This window comes from Chelonoidis abingdonii, chromosome 14, assembly GCF_003597395.2.
Source record: "Chelonoidis abingdonii isolate Lonesome George chromosome 14, CheloAbing_2.0, whole genome shotgun sequence".
Taxonomy (NCBI): domain Eukaryota; kingdom Metazoa; phylum Chordata; order Testudines; family Testudinidae; genus Chelonoidis; species Chelonoidis abingdonii.
This window is the reverse complement of record NC_133782.1, coordinates 5,123,743-5,142,442: the sequence shown is the minus strand read 5'-3', so window position 1 is coordinate 5,142,442 and position 18,700 is coordinate 5,123,743. Positions and strand designations below refer to the sequence as shown.

The 18,700-nt window shown below is 43.4% G+C and overlaps 1 protein-coding gene across 1 annotated transcript; it reads left to right on the top strand.

Annotated features, from left to right (window-relative positions):
- The first annotated feature begins 8,277 nt into the window (after positions 1-8,277).
- LKAAEAR1 (LKAAEAR motif containing 1) lies at positions 8,278-18,475 on the top strand. Its single transcript, XM_032766436.2, has 4 exons — positions 8,278-8,394; positions 11,799-12,120; positions 15,207-15,329; positions 17,742-18,475. The coding sequence occupies exons 2-4, from the start codon at positions 11,806-11,808 to the stop codon at positions 17,802-17,804; spliced, it is 501 nt and encodes a 166-aa protein (XP_032622327.1). The 5' UTR covers positions 8,278-8,394; positions 11,799-11,805; the 3' UTR covers positions 17,805-18,475.
- The last annotated feature ends 225 nt before the right edge of the window (positions 18,476-18,700 follow it).

Here is an 18,700-nt window from a genome sequence, read left to right as displayed (position 1 = left end):
CTGCTTAGTCTTCTCTTTTCTAAACTGAACTGTCCAAATCTTTTTAATCTCTCCTCCCATGGAAACTGTTTTATATCCTTAATCACTTCTCCTGCCCTTCTCCGTACTTTTCCCAATTCTAACATATCTTTTCTGAGATGGGGCACCCAGAACTGCATATAGAATTTCAATATTAATTTATATAGTGGCATTATGATATTTTCTGTCTTATCTATCCCTTTCCTAACGGTTCCTAACATTCTGTTTCCTTTTTTGACTGCTTCTATACATTAAGGACATGTTTTGAGAGAACTATCCACGATGACACCAAGATCTCTTTCACGAGTGGTAACAGCTAATTTAGACCCCATCACTTTGTGTGCAGTTGGGATTATTCTTTTCAGTGTGCATTATTTTGTATTTATCAACATTACATTTCATCCGTCATTTTGTTGCCCGGTCATCCAGGTTTATGAGATCCATTTGTAACTCTTTGCAGGTATGATTCAGAGTACTCTTGTAATTTTGCGGAAGAGTAATCTCCTGAACACTTTTAGGATGAGACATTCATAAAGGGCTGCCAATCATCTCTAATACCGTAAGAAGGAGCAGCAATACAGATATAGGCATGAACCTTCAAGCACGGCACCAGGAAACACATGTCAAAACTGGATTTTAAGGGTTTATTTGAACAGTTACGGTCAGATTTTTATTGCACTATTCTGTGCACGTGATCAAAATAATATATGTGATGACACAGCAGAGGTCACTTCCCAGAGCCATGTCACATATGTAGCATGCCTCTCACTTCACTGGCATACGAGCCCATACTGCAAGTGTTCCCGTACAGAACAGTCATACACACTGACCTGCTCACTTGAACATTTCAGAGTTTGGAAGCTAGTGTTGAGGGATAAACTCCTTTGCAAGTCAGAGTCTGTGAAACCCTTAGATCCACAACGTTCTGCTGCCCTAAAAATTACAATGCCACAGGCAGCCTCCCCATTATGTACTGTTGGCTTATGTTTTCTGTGACATTTTTACTAAATGCTGCTCCAGAAAAATCCATTATAGACCAATAATTCAGATGATGCTTCTTAATAAATGAGGGAGGTTGCTGCTGACAGACATTATGTACTCCCACCTTCCCAGAAACTGAATGAATGAGACATGAACCCAGGAATGCATGATAGTTTGACCTCTACCTTTATCATCAGGACATCATAAAAGAAAATTTTTGACTGGTGTTAATGTGACACAAGTGGCCAATTCATTAACCTAGAATTAGGGGAATTTTTCATTAAATCTATTCAGTAGGATATGTGAAAATGGTAAGAATGCTCTTGAAATTATTTGAATAAAGGCAAGATGTTCTCCTATACAGACTCTTTCTTGCTAAAAACTATTAATAAGCATATTATACCACATCAGTCTCTGAAGGTCAAAGCAATCGCTTCACTAACAAGCAATTACAAAGTCCTATAGAACTCCATTTTTCAAATAAATGTGCTCTTTAATGAGTGCGATTTTACATCTGTTCAGGTAAAACTAGTTGTTCTACATTTGTGGTTTATTATATACACTAGAATTTGGCAGAAGAAGCTGCTGGAATGGAAAGACAGGTGCTGGGGCAATAAAAATGGAGTTCCTGAATGTATTTTTCTTTAGAGTAAAAACAAGGGGCTCGTGAAGCAATGTTCTTCATCACTTGTTTTCTGAAGTGTCACTGTATCACTTGTCCTGTTATAAAATAACACTTAGCTGATACAAGAAATGTCATTCCCCTGCTATGCACCTCATTTGTCTGCAATTCTAACACGTACAGGAAAAATACAAGGGCTGGGATTCGTTCAAAGGGGACACAAACAGTGACTACCATAAACACCATTAGCCAAGTTCATCCCTAATATAACTTCATTGATGTCAAGGGAGTGAGATACACCATAGATTCATTTGGTCCCATGTTCCTATCAGATGCCCAGAAATGTTGTACAGAGCCAACTTCTGTAAGTGGGAGCTGCTAAGGCAGGGGTTGGCAACCTTTCAGAAGTGCTGTGTCGAGTCTTCATTTATTCACTCTAATTTAAGGTTTCACGTGCCAGTAATACATTTTAACCTTTTTAGAAGGTCTCTTTCTATAAGTCTATAAAATATAACTAAACTATTGTTGTATGTAAAGTAAATAAGGTATTTAAAATGTTTAAGAAGCTTCATTTAAAATTAAATTAAAATGCAGAGCCCCCCGGACTGGTGGCCAGGACCTGGGCAGTGTGAGTGCCAGGTTGCCTACGCCTGTGCTAAGGAATCCTAGAAGACTCTAACACACAGCAAGCTAATCAAGAAGAAAATGGATTATATCTCCATCAGTGGGAAAAAATAGAATGACTATCCAACAGATGACCTAGAAAACACTGCATCTTTGTGAAAATCACTGTTGTTGCAGCAGCATCCAGAGGCTCAAATCAGGCATGGGGTCCCCTCGTGCTAAGGCTGGCGCTCTACAGGCATATAGTAGGAGACCATCGCTTCTCCAAGGAGTTAACAGTCTAATTTAAAACGAGAGGTGAAATCGGTAGAACATAAAGCAGTAGGGCTGGGAGGAGGATGGTGAGGGTAGCAGAGCTAAGATTGCCAAGCTGCGCAGGCTAGATATGTATACAATTAGCCTTTATGTATCAATTGTAATGCAGTAGTGCCTCACAGCTGCAATCAGGAACCAGGGCTTCATGGTGCTAGGGACAGTACAAACACACAACAAAGAGTGTCACTGCCCCCAAAGAACTTACAAGACACACAAATTAAGGAACTTCTAGCACTGGGTGGAGACATGCACATTATGAGCAGAAGCAGCAGTGCAAACTCCTCATATAGCCCTGCGAAAGCCCCACAGACTGGACCAGCAATACCCCTTATTATTTCAGCCCTAGGCCTCCAGCGAGCAATGCCAACATCGCCCTGGCCTGGCCTGCACCCTCTCATGTTGCAATCCCAGATCCCATACTTCTCTGCACATGCCCCCAGTCCGAGTTTGCAAACACACACACTTGCGACCATTTCAATTTCCGGTCCCAAGTATCTCTGCCTCCATCCCCTCTTCCAGCCTGCGGGCATAACCCCTGCTATTGCAATTCCAGGTCCTATGTGGCTCTGCCCCCACCCCGACGCTTGCCCTGAAGACCTTCTTCTTTTGCAATCCAAAGCCCCGTATTGCTCCGCTCTACCCCCATTCTTCCTTTGCAGCCACCCGCACATTGCAACCCCCGTACTGCTCTGCCGCTGCTTTTGCAACCCAGGTCTCCTCCAACCCCCCAGAGCGCGCGCTCCCTGGAGACGAAGCGCCCCGGGCGCACCACGCGCACGGCGCCCAGGGGAGATGCTCCTCGTCCGCCCTCCCCGGCCCCTGCGGCGCGCGGAGGCCATCTGCCTGTCACGTGGTCCCCGAGCTGGGAGCGGGGCGGAGGGGCGGAGCCGCTTGGCCGGGTTGCCCGGCAGCACCGTGTCCATGGCAACGTTTGTAAAGGCCGCTGGGGGGAAGCGGGGCCGGGCCCTGACGCGACGGGAGGGGTAAGAGCGGGCTCCGCGGGGGCAGGGGGCCGGGAGATTGGATTCCGACCCCCCCACCCCCCCGATCCCCAGCGCTGCCCCGGACTCCCTGGCTCCCCGCCCCCTCCTAGTCTCGTGAGCGTTCTCCCCCGCCCGGATCCCCGCCCCAGACGCAGCCCACCCCCCCCCCGGGGCCCCCCGCCCTTCCTAGGTGCATCTCCCACCCTCAGGATCCTGCCCCCAGCGCAGGAGCCCAGTTCGTCCCTCTCCCAGGGTCCGCCCCCAGCGCAGCCGCAGCCCCCCCCGGGTCCCTGCCCCCGCCCATTCCTAGTTGCATCCTCCCCCCCCGGGGCCTCCCCAGCCAGCCTCCCCCCGCCCCGGGTCCTGCCCCTCCCATTCCTAGTGCATTCTCCCCGCTTCCGGGTTTCCTGCCCCAGCACAGCCCCAGCCCCTCCGGGTCCCCGCCCCTCACTCTCCCTTCCTAGTTGCATCTCCCACCCCCCCCCGGGGCCCGCCCCCAGCGCAGCCTCCGCCCCCCGCCCCGGCCCTGCCCCCTCCCATTCCAGTGCATCTCCCCCCCTCGGGCCCGCCCCGCATTCCGTAGTGCATCTCCCCCCTCAGGATCCCTCCCCAAGCGCAGGCCATTCCGTCCCTCTTCCCAGGTTCCCCGGCCCCCTCCCATTCCTAGTGCATCCCCCCCCCGGCCCGCCCCCGCCATCCTAGTGCATCTCCCCGCTTCCGTTCCTGCCCCCAGCACAGCCCAGCCCCCTCCGGGTCCCGCACCCCTCACTCTCCCATTCCTAGTGCATCTCACCCCCCCGGGGGCCCCGCCCCCAGCGCAGCCGTCAGCCCCCCGGGTCTCCCCTCCATTACCTAGTGCATCCACCCCCCCACAGGTCCTGCCCCCAGTTGGCAGCCCCAACCCTCCCCAGGGTCGCTGCCCCCAGGCAAGCCCCCCCCACAGCATTCTTTCCCCAGTGCAGCGCCAGCCCCCCTGCAAGGGTTTCCGATCCCCCAGCGCAGCCCCAGCCACCCCCCAGCTTCTGCCCCCTGGCACAGACGCAGGGCATCCTGCCCTCAGAGCTGCCCCTTAGTCTCCCAGCTCCCCCTCAAGGCATGCCTGCCTCCTCCCCACTGGGCATAGCAAGAACCCCAAGGCGCTCTCCCATCACAGGCTTCACTCCAATTCCAGGGGCTAGTGCAGTGCACTAGTGCACATGGCTCCTGTTGAACCCGCCCCCCCCGCACCTTTCCAGAGCTGAATGTGGCTCTCCCCTCATGCTGCTGGTGTGCAGCCCTGGTCCCAGGTGCCCAGATGCCATGGTGATGGGTGTGGTACAACAAGGTAGCTAGACAGGCAGGGTGTTGCAGAGGCTGCAGCTCCCTAGGTGCTATATTTTGCACAGAGACTGCAGATCCCACTGTTCTGTTTCAGTCAACAGGCTACGGGTCACCACCTGCCAAAAATTCTAATGCTTCTCTGAAGCTTGTCACAACATATCCCAATTCCAAACTGTTGCAGTCTGGAGAACAGGCTACAAATCACACAAGAAAACTGCCTGGGCTCAGTTGGGTCAGATGTCATGCAGGTACCTTGGCAGCCCTGCTGATTCTATTGATGTGGGAGCAATGTATGAAATCGAAAAAGAAAAAAAATAGGAAAAAATTCCAGACTTCTTTGAATCTCAAATATGGTTTGATTCAGATGCAGCTCAAGTTGTTTATGAGGCTGATTCCTGTTGTATCCACATATCCTATTGTATCCACGTATGTCATTGTATCAGCTGGATCTGCACTTTTTACAGATCCAGACTAACAGGGCTACCCCTCTGGCACTAAACATTAGTGAGGGGGTGGGGATAAAAAGGACTTATGAGTCAGTTACTTTAATGAATACCTGCTAGCCAGCTTCAAGTTTTGCCCAGATCTGTTGAAAAGTTTCTAGAGAAGATATAAGGGTTCGATGTCCAGCAGCTCCTATTGTGACCCTTGTGGCCATATTTTCACACCCAAATAGCTGAGTTCTTTTAGGCACTTATTTTGGTGCCTAAATGGGAGCTGAGTTCTTTTGAAGATCTGGCCCTATGTGTATAGGGCTAGAACTGGACACGCAGCTCCCACTGAACCACTGCTCAGCCCATCTCACTCACATTATAAAAGAGTTTACAAAAATAACCCTGACAGAAGATCTTTCTGTGGCAATTTAATCTAGTGACTCTGAGTGATGCTTTTATATCTCCAGAAAGAGGGACTTGACTTGCAGTCTAATTGTTATGGACAGGAAAACCAGTGTTGTCTTATCTAGGACCACAGGAATACACACCAGTGACCAAGCCTGACCTCCTCTTAAGAAAGTGGCTAAGCATTAAACCGCACAGTGTACCCATTATATCGGTCGAGTAATATGTGTTTTAACCCTCACTAAACCTGTCAAAGAAGTAGAAACCTTGAACCCAAAATGAAGAATTGCAATTGATGTTTGTTAAGCTATGTGTCCTTTCTTTAGCAGATGTTGCATGTAGTTATATTTTATTAGATGCCTAGAGATCTTTCTTAGTAAAATGTATTAATTATTTTTTTATCATTATTAATATTATTTTATTGATACAATGCTTTTCACCATATAAAATCTCAAAACACATTCTTGCTGTGCTACAAACAAGTCACTTCGGTGAAATGCAGACTCTTTGGGATGGAGTGCAGACAGCTGGCATGCCGCACACTCTACAACGAAGATGGGACATTTTGGGCCAGTGACATTGAGGTGAACTGTTATTCTTTTGAAAAGGCTCATGGAGTCTTTAGGGCTAGAACGTTGAGCACATTCGTAGTTTATTCTATAGGACTCTGGAAACATCCCTCCAACATATAGGCATTCTTAGAGGACAGATATATTTCAGTCTTATAGCAAAGGTTGAGATTTGGCACATATGTATCATTAGAACATTAAAATACATAAACATGTTGATCTGTACCAACTCTGGCTATATTATGTCTTGTGGATTCAGTTTCCTGAATTTCTATTTGATGGGTACTAGTGACCTGGAGGTGAAAGTCTTTGTCAGAGGCCATATAAATCATCCAGGCCCACCATCATAAAATTTTAATCAACAGTTTATGCTTCCTGATTGGATTTTCAGGGTATTTCTGTGATCAAAATGAGTGTGACTTTTTATTTAAGGGAATTGAAAGAAATTAAGTTTTTATACATTTGAATAATTATAGTTAAGAACATTCATGTTGTCAAGTATCAGAGGGGTAGTCGTGTTAGTGTGGATCTGTAAAAACAGCAAAGAGTCCTGTGGCACCTATTAGACTAACAGACGTATTGGAGCATGAGCTTTCGTGGGTGAATACCCACTTCATGCATCCGACAAAGTGGGTATTCACCCATGAAAGCTCATGCTCCAATATGTCTGTTAGTCTAATAGGTGCCACAGGACTCTTTGCAACATTCATGTTGTAAACTAAAACTGCTTACGTTACATGACTATATACATTGACTAAATATTATTAGAGAGAAATTAGTTAGATAGTAGAGCAACTTGGAAAATAAAATCTGTATTGAAACCTACATTTTTTTATTTAAAAATGCATAAATATGTTTTCTGAAGTCCTTGCACACATGTATATGTAAATGTACATGCAAAATATGTGTCTGTATTTGCATATATCAGTTGTGTGCCCAGTTACTGTGAGAGTACATACAACTATAGTTATTGACCCCACAAACAACCATTAGTATCTGAAACTGATTGTCTGCATGTGCAGCTACTGCACTTACACAAACAACCATGGTAATTGTGCATGCACTTATGTGCACTGTCTTCTTATAATCTATCTCATAATATTCTAAAAATTCTGTGCTTTCAAAACAGAGGTTAAGCCGTACAACTTCCACTAAGGTAAATACATGAAGTACAGTAACCATTGAACCGACCCATCATGCTAATAATGCATGGGAAAGAAACAAGCCAACTACCTCTGTAAAAATGGATAATTTTGTTACATTATTGCTTAATACGCCTCTACCCCAATATAACGCTGTCCTCAGGAGCCAAAAAATCTTACCACGTTATATCAAACTTGCTTTGATCTGCTGGAGGGTGCAGCCCTGGCCCCCCAGAGAGCGATGCTTTACCACGTTATATCCGAATTCGTGTTATATCAGGTCGTGTTATATTGGGGTATAGGTGTAATGTCAAGGGAAATGTTTGGATTCTGAAGGAATTGTGAACTTTGCCCTTTTTTCACAAGAGTTCCTGCCTTCTCTTTATTTTCTATATTTCACACATGGAGTATAGTGAGCCAAAGAAAATTCAAAGTGGGTGGTTCTTCACCAAATTTCTCAGCTAGACTTCAAAAGTTTCAGTTCCTGAACAGGGTTTTGTAAGAGCAAAACTTCGAAGTAATATATTACAAGACAGCTTGTCTAGTTTTGGTCATAAGCCATAAAGTCTTCAAACAACAAACAGTTCATCATAATATGCATAGCTCTTCTGGCATCAGAAGATCAAGAAAGCATTGGAAGTAATGATATATTAACAAGAAAAAGACTTGTATGTGTTTAAAATCCCATTTGCAGTATCCACTACCATCCTTAAAACAAGTTCCTCTTTCTTGTCAGTAGCATCCGGTGTGATTTCCTGCCATGGTTTTGTAAGAGCAGTACAAATGAAAGGAATCTTCCTTTCGAGAAGTCCATTTTGTTTTCTCTCTTTCCTCTAACTTCTTATTTTATTATCTTAAAAAAAAAAAAAAGACTTTCTGAGCAGTCTCCTGTGGAATCAGACTGGTTTCTTTCTACAGTCAAAATATTTCCCTCTAACTTTCTATTATATGACCAGGTTCAGCATACACAGGATACAAGAGGTATAGCAAAAATACATTGTTCCTGTTACAGGATATATAGTGTATATGTGCGATACAGCATAGCTATGTTGTTACTACATGAATAGGAATTAATTTTCAGAGTTAAATAATTCAGTGGTTTTACTGACTGCAAAAGCATTGGCCTTTATCTTGCCAAGGAATTCTCTTCCACCTTTTGCGACTACAAAATTTCCCCCACACCCAATTTTGCCAATTACTATAAAGTAATTTGAAACTACCATGTAACACTTCTGCTACTGCTAGGACACAACTCCTGTATACAGACACAGTAGGCTGCTCCTTCAAGACCTAGGGCCAAATTCTGAGGTGAGTTTACTCATCTAAATTGTTGTAACTTGCCCCCTTCTTTTGGTTCCCTAAACATACATGTCACTCACACTTAGACTACCGTAATTAGATTCCCTTGGACTTACTTAATGACTTAAATTCCCATCTGTGGTATATCCCCAAATCATATCTGAATTTAGCCCTCTTAATTTGAGTATATTGAGCCTTCTTCATTTGAAAAGAGTGGGAGCTCTAAGCCAAGGATCCTGGCACAGTACCGTCAACTGCTCCTGTTACTACTACAAACAATAGGTGTAAAATAAGTAAGAAAAGTAGCCCCCACTCCACGGTAACTTACACCTCTTAAAACATTCTTCCACCACGTTAGCATGGAAATTAAAACATTTTACCTTCCTTACACTCACTTGCACATTAGTATCTGCATATAGGTAAATTTAAAGGAGTGCAACAGAATCTATTATACACCTCCTTATACTTCTGGATATGCCTCGTTCTCAATATAATGGGGATTGTCTAGTTTGCTTGTTTGTTTGAGTCAAAACAAAGTTTAATGAAAATGGATCTTCTGAAATAAACTTCTGGATCTGCATACAGTAAGTGGGTCTAAGGCTTGTTACATTCTAGTCACACGGCTGTCTGCACCAGAAGCAGACTTGCTCCTTACTGACATTATTTCCTGTGACAAGAATAGCTTTTGGTTACTGCAGACTGGCACAAATTGCTGGAAAAATTCCACATTCTGAGAAATAAATGAGCACTAATCAACACTGCCCTTTGTTTGTTCATTATAGAGCTGTGTGCTAGTTTTGGTTCACATGGGTTAGTGTAAAACATTTTGCACTTCTGGTTGACATGTGGGTTCATGGGCACACCTCCCCTTTTTTTACGCCTACCTCAGTTTCACTGTATGTTTCACCCGAAACTGCCCCATTCTGTCTGGTTTCAGGTCAAAACCATAGAAAATCACTGTATTTGGTATTCTCACCTGGAATCATAAACTGGCCCGGATTAGCTCCAAATTCAGCTAGATTTTATATAAAAATTGAAACTGGAAGAGTTTCATTATAAAACATTTGCATAAATGTAGCGAATTGGGTTTGGTAGTTATGGATTAACTTGAACATATCAGAGCTTCTGTTTGATTCAAATTGTATACAGAAGTTCTTGAAATATCCCAGTTTTTCTGAACTTCTTTTTCAACGCATTAAAAATGAGAGCTTCTCATTCATGGTAGGTTCTTTGAAAAGTGAGGGGTCTCTAAGTCAAGTATTCTAGCACAGCATCTCTACCTGCTCCTATTAATACCATAGATACATATCAGCGTTAGCTAGTAATTAGAGTAAAGACTTCTGAGTTGTAATCCCAACTCCACTTCTGATTTGTATAATCTTGAGCAAGTCAATTAACCTCTGAGCCGTCTGTAAAATAGGGATAATGATGCTTGCCTACCTCACAGGGTTGTTTGAAAGATCATCAATCAGTTAATGTTTGTGGAATAGTTTGAATATGTATGGTGTTTGATAAGTGATATTATTAATTATTAATCACAGGTAGATATATTGTAAATTTCTTTTCACAACTGTATTTGATGTCTAATGTCTTGTACTTTATTCACTGCTTTTAATCTACAGGATTATCTAAATCCTGATTTGTATGTTTTACATGTAATTACAGCCTTTTGAGGCTTTGACTCGTGTTTGGTTCACACTGCATTCTAGATGGCTATTGTTTACCTCAGTCCTTGGCCTAAAACTGAACTGAAGTTCCAGAAATCCTTCCTGGGCCAGTTCCTCTGCTGATGTAAATTGGGGTAGCTCCATTACTTCAGTGAAGCTACAATGATTCACAGCAGCTGAAGATCCATCAATACAAGCTTGTACAGATTGCAGAGTGCTGATGAAGCAGGGGGGAAATCCATCAGGATGTGCCTGACAAGATGATGCAAGCTATGACACGAACTATTAAAACACATATTTAAAACATTTTCTCCCAGGGATCCTTAGATCCTTGACCAACATCCCATTTTACAGCCCAGTTTACACACCCAAATTCAGATAAGACCCCATTCTTCCAGACTAAGAAGGACTCACTTCACAGCTTGAAAATTTCAGCCCTTAGTCAACCAAGGGGATCAGTGAGTGACATGAATTGCAGAGGTCCAGTACATGTCTCGGTAGTGTCTCCTACATAGGAGTGCAGAAGAGCACAGCCATTGGGCCTTTGGGCTGGTCTAAAATGTTTCTAAGATTGCATTAAAAACTGAACTTAGAATAGTAAATACTGGAAAACAAAAGGGACTGACCTGACCCCACAATTGGCTCTTCTAGTACAACAGCAGTGATGTACTTGAGTGTTTAGAAATGCTCAGTGAGTTGCACAGTATTTAAGAGCTGCCAAGGAAATTGGAGATGCACGTGTAGCTTAGACAGATGGTTTTCTTTTATAGGAGAGAGAAAAGTACCCACCAAAAAGACAGATCAGGCAGTTGGACATTTAATGTATGACTAGCCAAAAATATGTTGTAGTGGCCAACACAGTGTCTGAATCTTCTCATTGAGGAGCAAAGGGTTTGAAGAATTGAAATAATATGGATTAAAGAAAAATGTTTAAAAAGTAAGGCTAGACCATTATGATGAAGATGTATTTTGCAATAGTGCCTACATGTCCCAATTGAGATCGGTGCCCGATGGTGCTACGTACTATACAGACACACAATAAGAAACAGTCCCTGCTCCCAAGGACCTTGCAAACCTAGTAGAGAAGACAGACATAAGGTGAAAGAGAAGCAAAGTTAACTTACCCAGGGTCAAAGAGCAGGTCAGCCACAGAACCAGGAATAGCACCTAGATCTCCTGAGTCATAGTTCAGTGCACTATTTACTGGACCACACTAAGTAACCTACTGGTACCATTATATAGCACCAACTAAGAAACCTGAGTGTGAATTCTGCCCTCAGCCTGATACTTCCTAAGCCAGATGGGGCTTTCAGCAGCTTCCTCACTTGAAGAGGGTAGGATTTCCCAAAGCACCAAGTACTCCTCACCTCACATTGTTACAACTCTGGATTGTTTTCATCTTTTTCAGTCTTAACCTAGAATAAAGATGACTGCAAGAGAAACAACTATGCACAAAGGGACAATTATTCCTAAATCCCGGAAGAATTTACTTTCATTTGATCTAAATGCAGTGTCTCCACAGCAAAAAGAGAGGTATCTGGCATTTGCTGAGCCCACTGAGGAACCAGTAAAATCCATGCTGGCTTCAGACATTCTTATGATGGATAAAATTTCACATGAGCACTCCATGTGTGAAAGAGATGCAGAGCAAAAGAAGCAGGCCAGGGTCATTGGGCTGCTCAAGGCTGCAGAAGCCCGAAATCGCCTTCGAAATGTGAGACTCCGATTTCAGAACTTGAGAGTAAGTTAACCTCAAAGACCTTTCATGAACAGGCCAGGCTGATAGTGTTGTGCGAGATGGGACTGAGGAATCGTAAGCAGCAAAGATAATTTCTTTATCATACCCTGAAATGTCACTTTTCTAATGCATACAAATTATTATATTTTGAAGTGAGCAAGGGAAAAAAAAATGAGTTTTTCTCCTTCATGTTCAAAAGAAAGGAAATCTGTATCCAGTTGCACCTTCAAACCTGTTCCATTAAACATCCTGAAATGTATGGGGAAAATTCTAACAGTCATCATCCATTTTTCAGCTGATAAACTTTTCCTCATCCTAATATAGAGAAGGGGTGAAAATGAAGATTATAATGGAACCTCAGTTGCAATCTTAACAGTGGAGATATGGCTATTTCTCCATAGTGCCTTCTCTTAGAGGGTTTGTCTACACTGGGGCTGGAGATTTAATTTCCAGCTCAGGTAGACATACTCCTGCTAGATTGATCAGCAGAAGCAGTGGTATGGACTAGCCATGCTGAATACAGTGCTACCCGAGACGCTAAATACACAATTAGCTGGCCTATCCCACTGCTTGTGGCATTGTGGCTACACTGCTGATTTTAGCATGTTAGCTCGATTAGAAATTACGCCTTCAACTCCAGTGTAGACATAACCCCTATACAGCTTTGATCACTAAAATGAGCCCATTTTCTCTTCTATGGTTGTTGTGATGCTCCATTATATTCAAATGCAGGAGAACATGCATTTAGGATCCATTTGTAAAATGAAAACAATCCTTTTGCTGAATTTTGGCCAGGACCTGCAGAATTGTGCGTGCATGTGGTTGCATGCCCAGTTTTAAAATAAACCTACCACAGTTGTGTGTGAAGCCATGACAACTGTGTATACAAATAACCAACTATTCCTCTAGCTGATTATTTGCTTGTGTAGTTTCCACTTGTGCATGCAACCATGAAAATTGTCTGCACAATTGTCTTTCTAATTGTCATTAGACGATTCTAACTCCTAGAAGGAGGAGGGTTTATGGGTTGCTTCATATATCAAACTGGTGTTGGAAAAAATCACATCAGCACACTGTCATTCATTAAGGATGGCATTTTCTAAGTGCCCTAGTGATTTAGGAGCACATGCACCAATAAAGTCAATAGGGCTTTGTGCTCCTAACTCACTTGGGTGCTTTTGAAAATCCTCTCCTAAAAGCTCAGCATACATCTCCTACAATACATCTCATCTCATCAAGTGCACTAAAGTAACTTCCAGTTTACAACTGCAGACTGGAGTTTCTCTGTTTATTCCCTGTGAGAAAACCAATTCTGGAAAAGTTGCTTATTTTAGACCCTAGAGCCTCAAGGAAGATATTTTCCCCTAATCCCAAACTAAATGATATCATACTTGGCTAGCACTGTAACCATGGTACTGAAGTTATTTATGACTCTGAAATTAATATATGCTATAGTTAGTAAGAGTGGAACAGGGTTTCTCCTATACTACTATCCAACTGCCTCTCTCCCCCAACCGCAGGCCACTCTGGAAAGCAAGTCAGACTGTCTCCAGAGGGTCTTTAGTTTACAGTAACTGAAGTAAGTTTTTGCTGATTTCCAAAACTTGGCAACGCACAACTGAATATGTGCAAAGAGGCATCTTCTAAACATAAGACAGTGCTTGGCCGTGTTTTTATTGATCTTTATTTTGCTGGGAGATTTGTTTGCTTTAGTTTACATTTTTTTTAAAGTGAATTTTAGTGTCCATATATGACCCTGGGGCACAGAACAAGGACTGGCAGTAGCTAGGCAAGCTTTCCTACACACTGCTCCTCTACCCTGACCTGGATGGATCTCCTGCAGGGCGGAAAATAGATTTCAATCTTGTGTCTGGGACACTCTGCTAAAGCTGCCTACAGGGGATCCATTGGGAGTGAGGTCATCTGAGAACTGGACCAATATCTCCCAAATTGATTCCTCTGCAGAGGCACCAGGCAAGTCCAAATAGAACACAGCAAAGTGGAGAGGAGCAGAGAAAGCTGCACGATCCTAAATCCCGTTCTGGACATATGCTACTGATGGAGGTCAGGCAGCTCCCTGCTTCTACAGTGACCCTTAGAGCAGACAGCCAGGAGAACAGCTCATGCTCAGATCTGCATATTCAGGCACAGCCCATTGGCCGCCACTTCACTTTGCTCTTATGGCTCTCAGCTCAGCAGTAGTAGCTCATAGGGTGTGCAGCCTTCTCCTGGGGGAGAGAATGAGGATGGGGAGTCACCACATGAGGAGGAATATCAAACCAGATAAAGGGCAACAGCAACAACAACAGAAGGGAAAGTCAAGGAAAAAGAGAGAAGCAAAACAACATCAGAGGGAAAAACGAGAGAGAGAGAGAGAGAAGGAAAGGGCAGAGAAATTGGGCAGCACAAAGAAGCCATGCTGGAACTCTTTGCTGGGGGACAGTGTGTGGGGCACAAGGGATGCCCAGTTCCTCTGTCCTCTCCTTATGGGGCAGTTTGAGCAGTCTTAGGGGTTACCTGTGACAAAGTAGGCAAGACACTCTGTTCTCAAGGACAGGTTTAGGATTATGATCTGATTGGACGTAGCTGATCATTTTTCAATACCCACTCCATGTACACAGTTTCATTTGGGGGTAGCACTCATTTCTTTGCAGTTCCATAGCATGATAAACCTTTTAATGCCTTTCATTTTCATTTCTAAAAGCCTGTCTATAGAGCAGTAGGATTCTGCTAGCCGGAGTAAATCCCTACCCATATTTTGGGGCTTTTCAACCATGCTGGCTTTGGGCCCAGACCTTCTTCCACTTGAAGTCAATAGAAAGGCTCTGAGACTTCAGTGGGAGTTAGATCAGGCTTTCTAAAAAACAGAACCATAAAAAGATTTTTTGAGGGGGGATATGAGATTTATTTGTTTCTTTAATTTAGGTTTGTTTTACAGTCTGAAGATCAGTTTCCTTAACCCACAAGGCCAGATTAATCCCATTGACTTCACAGCAATTACCCTGCAGATTTATTTGGCTCATTTTGGTCTAACGTGATTGCTTTCTTTATCCTTTGGTCTTTTGGGGTTTGTTTGTTTTTCACCACAGGCTCAGGAAATAAACCATCTGATATCCTGCCAGAAAACTGCCAGAGGCGCTGTGAGACTGGAGGTGTTTCTCCCACCCCGAAAGAACATTCAGAAACTAGCAGATAACTTGGACAGAGTTCAGGTATGTCTGAGCACATACCAGCAGTTAAACTGATTTCTTTCACTATCTTATCTGTCCATTTCTAGTTTTAAAGGAGAGGAGGGCTTAGCAGGCAAGTTACTCTTGGAATGTACTCAGTAACCCATGGCCAGTTGAACTGTAGATCATAAACAGAAATAGCCAGAGGTATATACATATTATTTAACTAAGTTTAGCACCAAATAAGTTATATTGGTTAGAACAGGGAACGCGGAGTCAGGATATGTGAGTTCTGTTCTTAGCTTTGCAAATGTCTTAAAATGTGACCTAGGGCAAGTCACTTAATCACTCCGTCTTGTTTTCCCCACATGCAAGATGCCTATTTCTCAGCTGTCCCAGGCAGATGAACTGAGTTCCAAGGAACTCTCCATCTCAAAGTCTCTTGGATGAAAATTTAAAGCTTAGGTCCTGTCTGCTCTCTTTAACACCAGTGTTCTCCCTGCACTTTTCATAAAACTCAGCAGGCTTTGGTTCACTGTCCTTGGCCAGAATGCTCTCCCTGATCTCCCATACAAGTGTTTTTCAGTGTGCTAAGCACCACTTGTTTGCCTGGCTGCACACTCCACCCTAGGGATGCGTGCAGCTTAGGTGGGTATATATAGTTTGTGAAACACTTTGGGATCCCTTGGGAGGCAAGGTGCTATGTTAATGTCACTCATGGCAATATATATAACAGGTTGCAGTTCTGCATAAAATGAGCTATCAGACACATTAATGATAAATGATCTTTGCCCGGTTCCCAACTAATAATTGTGGCAAAAGCATTGGAAAACTGAGCAAAGTGGATTTGCTGCTTGCTGTCTGTGGCTGTTTATTAAAGATCATTTCCTTTAGAGTGGCAGCTAAAATACAGGCTCTTACACAGGATTTGTCTCTGATTTTCATGCCTGCACTCCCCTCCCCGCTCTGCCAGCATTTGTAAACATATCTTTCTGCTTTACTCCTGACTGCCTTGAGCAGATTCCTGGGATGTTAATGCCAGATACAGTAGAGTCCTTGGAGTGCTGAGAAGGGCAGACAGTCCCACAGCTGTAGCAAGATGGAACTAGATTACAGCACAGAGAGCATGTGAACATAACAGAATAGTCTGCTAGAAAAGCCCATCTCAACCTTTGCAGGCAACTGTACCAATTTACTAGGCTGGCCTTAGCTATCCCAGATAGTACCTACCACCTCTCATTCACTTGGGAGTAGCAACCTGCCGTCATAAGACTGAGTTTTTTGAAAAACCCAGGCTCCCTTTCAGGCTGGAGTACACACAACTGAATGGGAGATTGGTAGCATTGATGCGCTGGGGCCAAGTACCAAAGCTCATTATTAATGCTGGGAGGGGAAACCTGGAGTAACAGACACAAAAGCATGAAGTACTGTACAGTGCTAGAATTTGTATATGTACCGGGGAACCACAGCCTGAGAGCATTCTGGATCAGTGTAACTGCTGCACAAAAACAGGAAACTGCCCCTCCCTTCGTCAGAATAGAGGAAGAGGCTGCATGCCCACATCTGTGTCAGAATTGTGTCAGTGAAACTGAGTGATGGTTCCAAGCCCCAAGCAACAGGGCAGGGATAAGAGCAAATTAGTCATTTCACCTTCACCTGAAACATGCAGCTGAAGAAGCGATAGTATGCCTCACACAGTTTTTACAAGAGCACCATCTCTAGGAACATTTAAAACTAGCCTGGACAAAGCTCTCAAAAAATAGATTGCTAAAAGATTCCTGCACTGGCAGAGGGATGGACCACATGACCTGAAACATTTTTTCCATCTCTTAATTTCCGAATGTGAAGTCCTGACCCCATTGAAGTCAATGGGAATTTTGCATTGACTTTAAAGGGGGTCACTATTTCACCGTATGATTCTATGGAATATAGGCACTTTCACTCTAGCTCAGTGGTTTGAATTCAGCTCAGGCTGGTAGCAACTGACATTAGTTGCCATCTGAGACCTGTTTTGTGATCTATAGGAAATGAGTTCCCACACACCTCTCCTCCACATTCACTCCTTCATTGGCAGTGTCAGCAGGAAAGCCTATGATTAAACCTATGTTGAGATTGAACAACTTTTGGCTAGAAATGATTCCTCCAGAAAAGGGTTGAGGCACTTTGGTGGGATAGTAAAGAGAGCATTGAATGTTATTGTCTCAATTTGACCTTTTCTGCAGATATAGAGAGGACGCCTACTGTCAAAATAACCCCTTCTAAGCGTTACATCCATTACAAATAGGTAGAAATGAAGTGTCTGTATTTTTCTATTAGCTTCTCCCCCACCCCAATTTGGCATTTCTCTCGCTTGCAAGTGTAACTTTTGAAATAGCATTTGATCACACATTGCTGCAGGGGACAGCTTTATGCTATTGTTCAGCCTTTCAGCGTCTTTTTGTCTTTGTTTTACAGAGGAGTAGAGTTGAAGCGATACTAGAAGATGAAAATGGCGAAATATTCATTAGAAGAACCTGAAACCTTGGCAGAGCTAGTTAGAATAAAGTACCATAGTGCCTGAACTGAAAGTAAACCGCTAGGAGAGCTACAAGTTGTCTCAGCTACTGATAATTACTGTTCAATAAACCACACCAGTTTCTTCTCATGGGCATCCAAAGACGTGCAAATTTAAACTGTGATGGGCAGATCCACAGAACTTATCCAGAAACTGCTAAAGGAATGGAAGATTCAGCATAGTGGGCCAGATTCTAACTTCTCTTACACAGTTATAAATCCAGAATTACTCAATTGACTTCACACTGCTTACTCTGGTTTTACCCCAGCATTTCTGAGGTCAAAATTTGACCCTGCGGCCTTCCTCAGTAAGGTACTCACTTGATTCGTTGGAAATAGGGACCCTTTGGTGTTAAGCCAAATTGTATGGATAACAATGACTTTCAGCCTTTACGGTACATGAGTGAGAAACCTCAGTGCCATTGCCAGCCTTTTCTTGTGGTGAGTCCTTGGCCTTGTAATTTTAAAACTGTGAAGTATTGAAATTCTGTTTGCTTATATAGTCATGCCTGTAATGTCCTTTAGCCTGTTGCCTCCACAACCGATAGACAGCAGGACACCCCTGCATGTTTTGAGGTGTGTCAAATACCACCCCATGAAAACTCTGCAATAAAGGTAACAACGGATGCAACAAAGGAGATGTGATTTCATTATTACTGCTATAGACTGAGATCCATCTGTGAAAAGTAATGCTAGCTTCGAAAAGTCCTCATTTCAAGAGAAGTGAAGGAATGAAAAGACTGCAGTTAGTAACATTTACCATCAAACAGGGATGGATTTTTTATTTTAGAGAAATAAAAATCATCAGATTGAACAAAGTGACTAAAGATGAGGAAGTGTTGCAGAGAGATTTTCTTTTC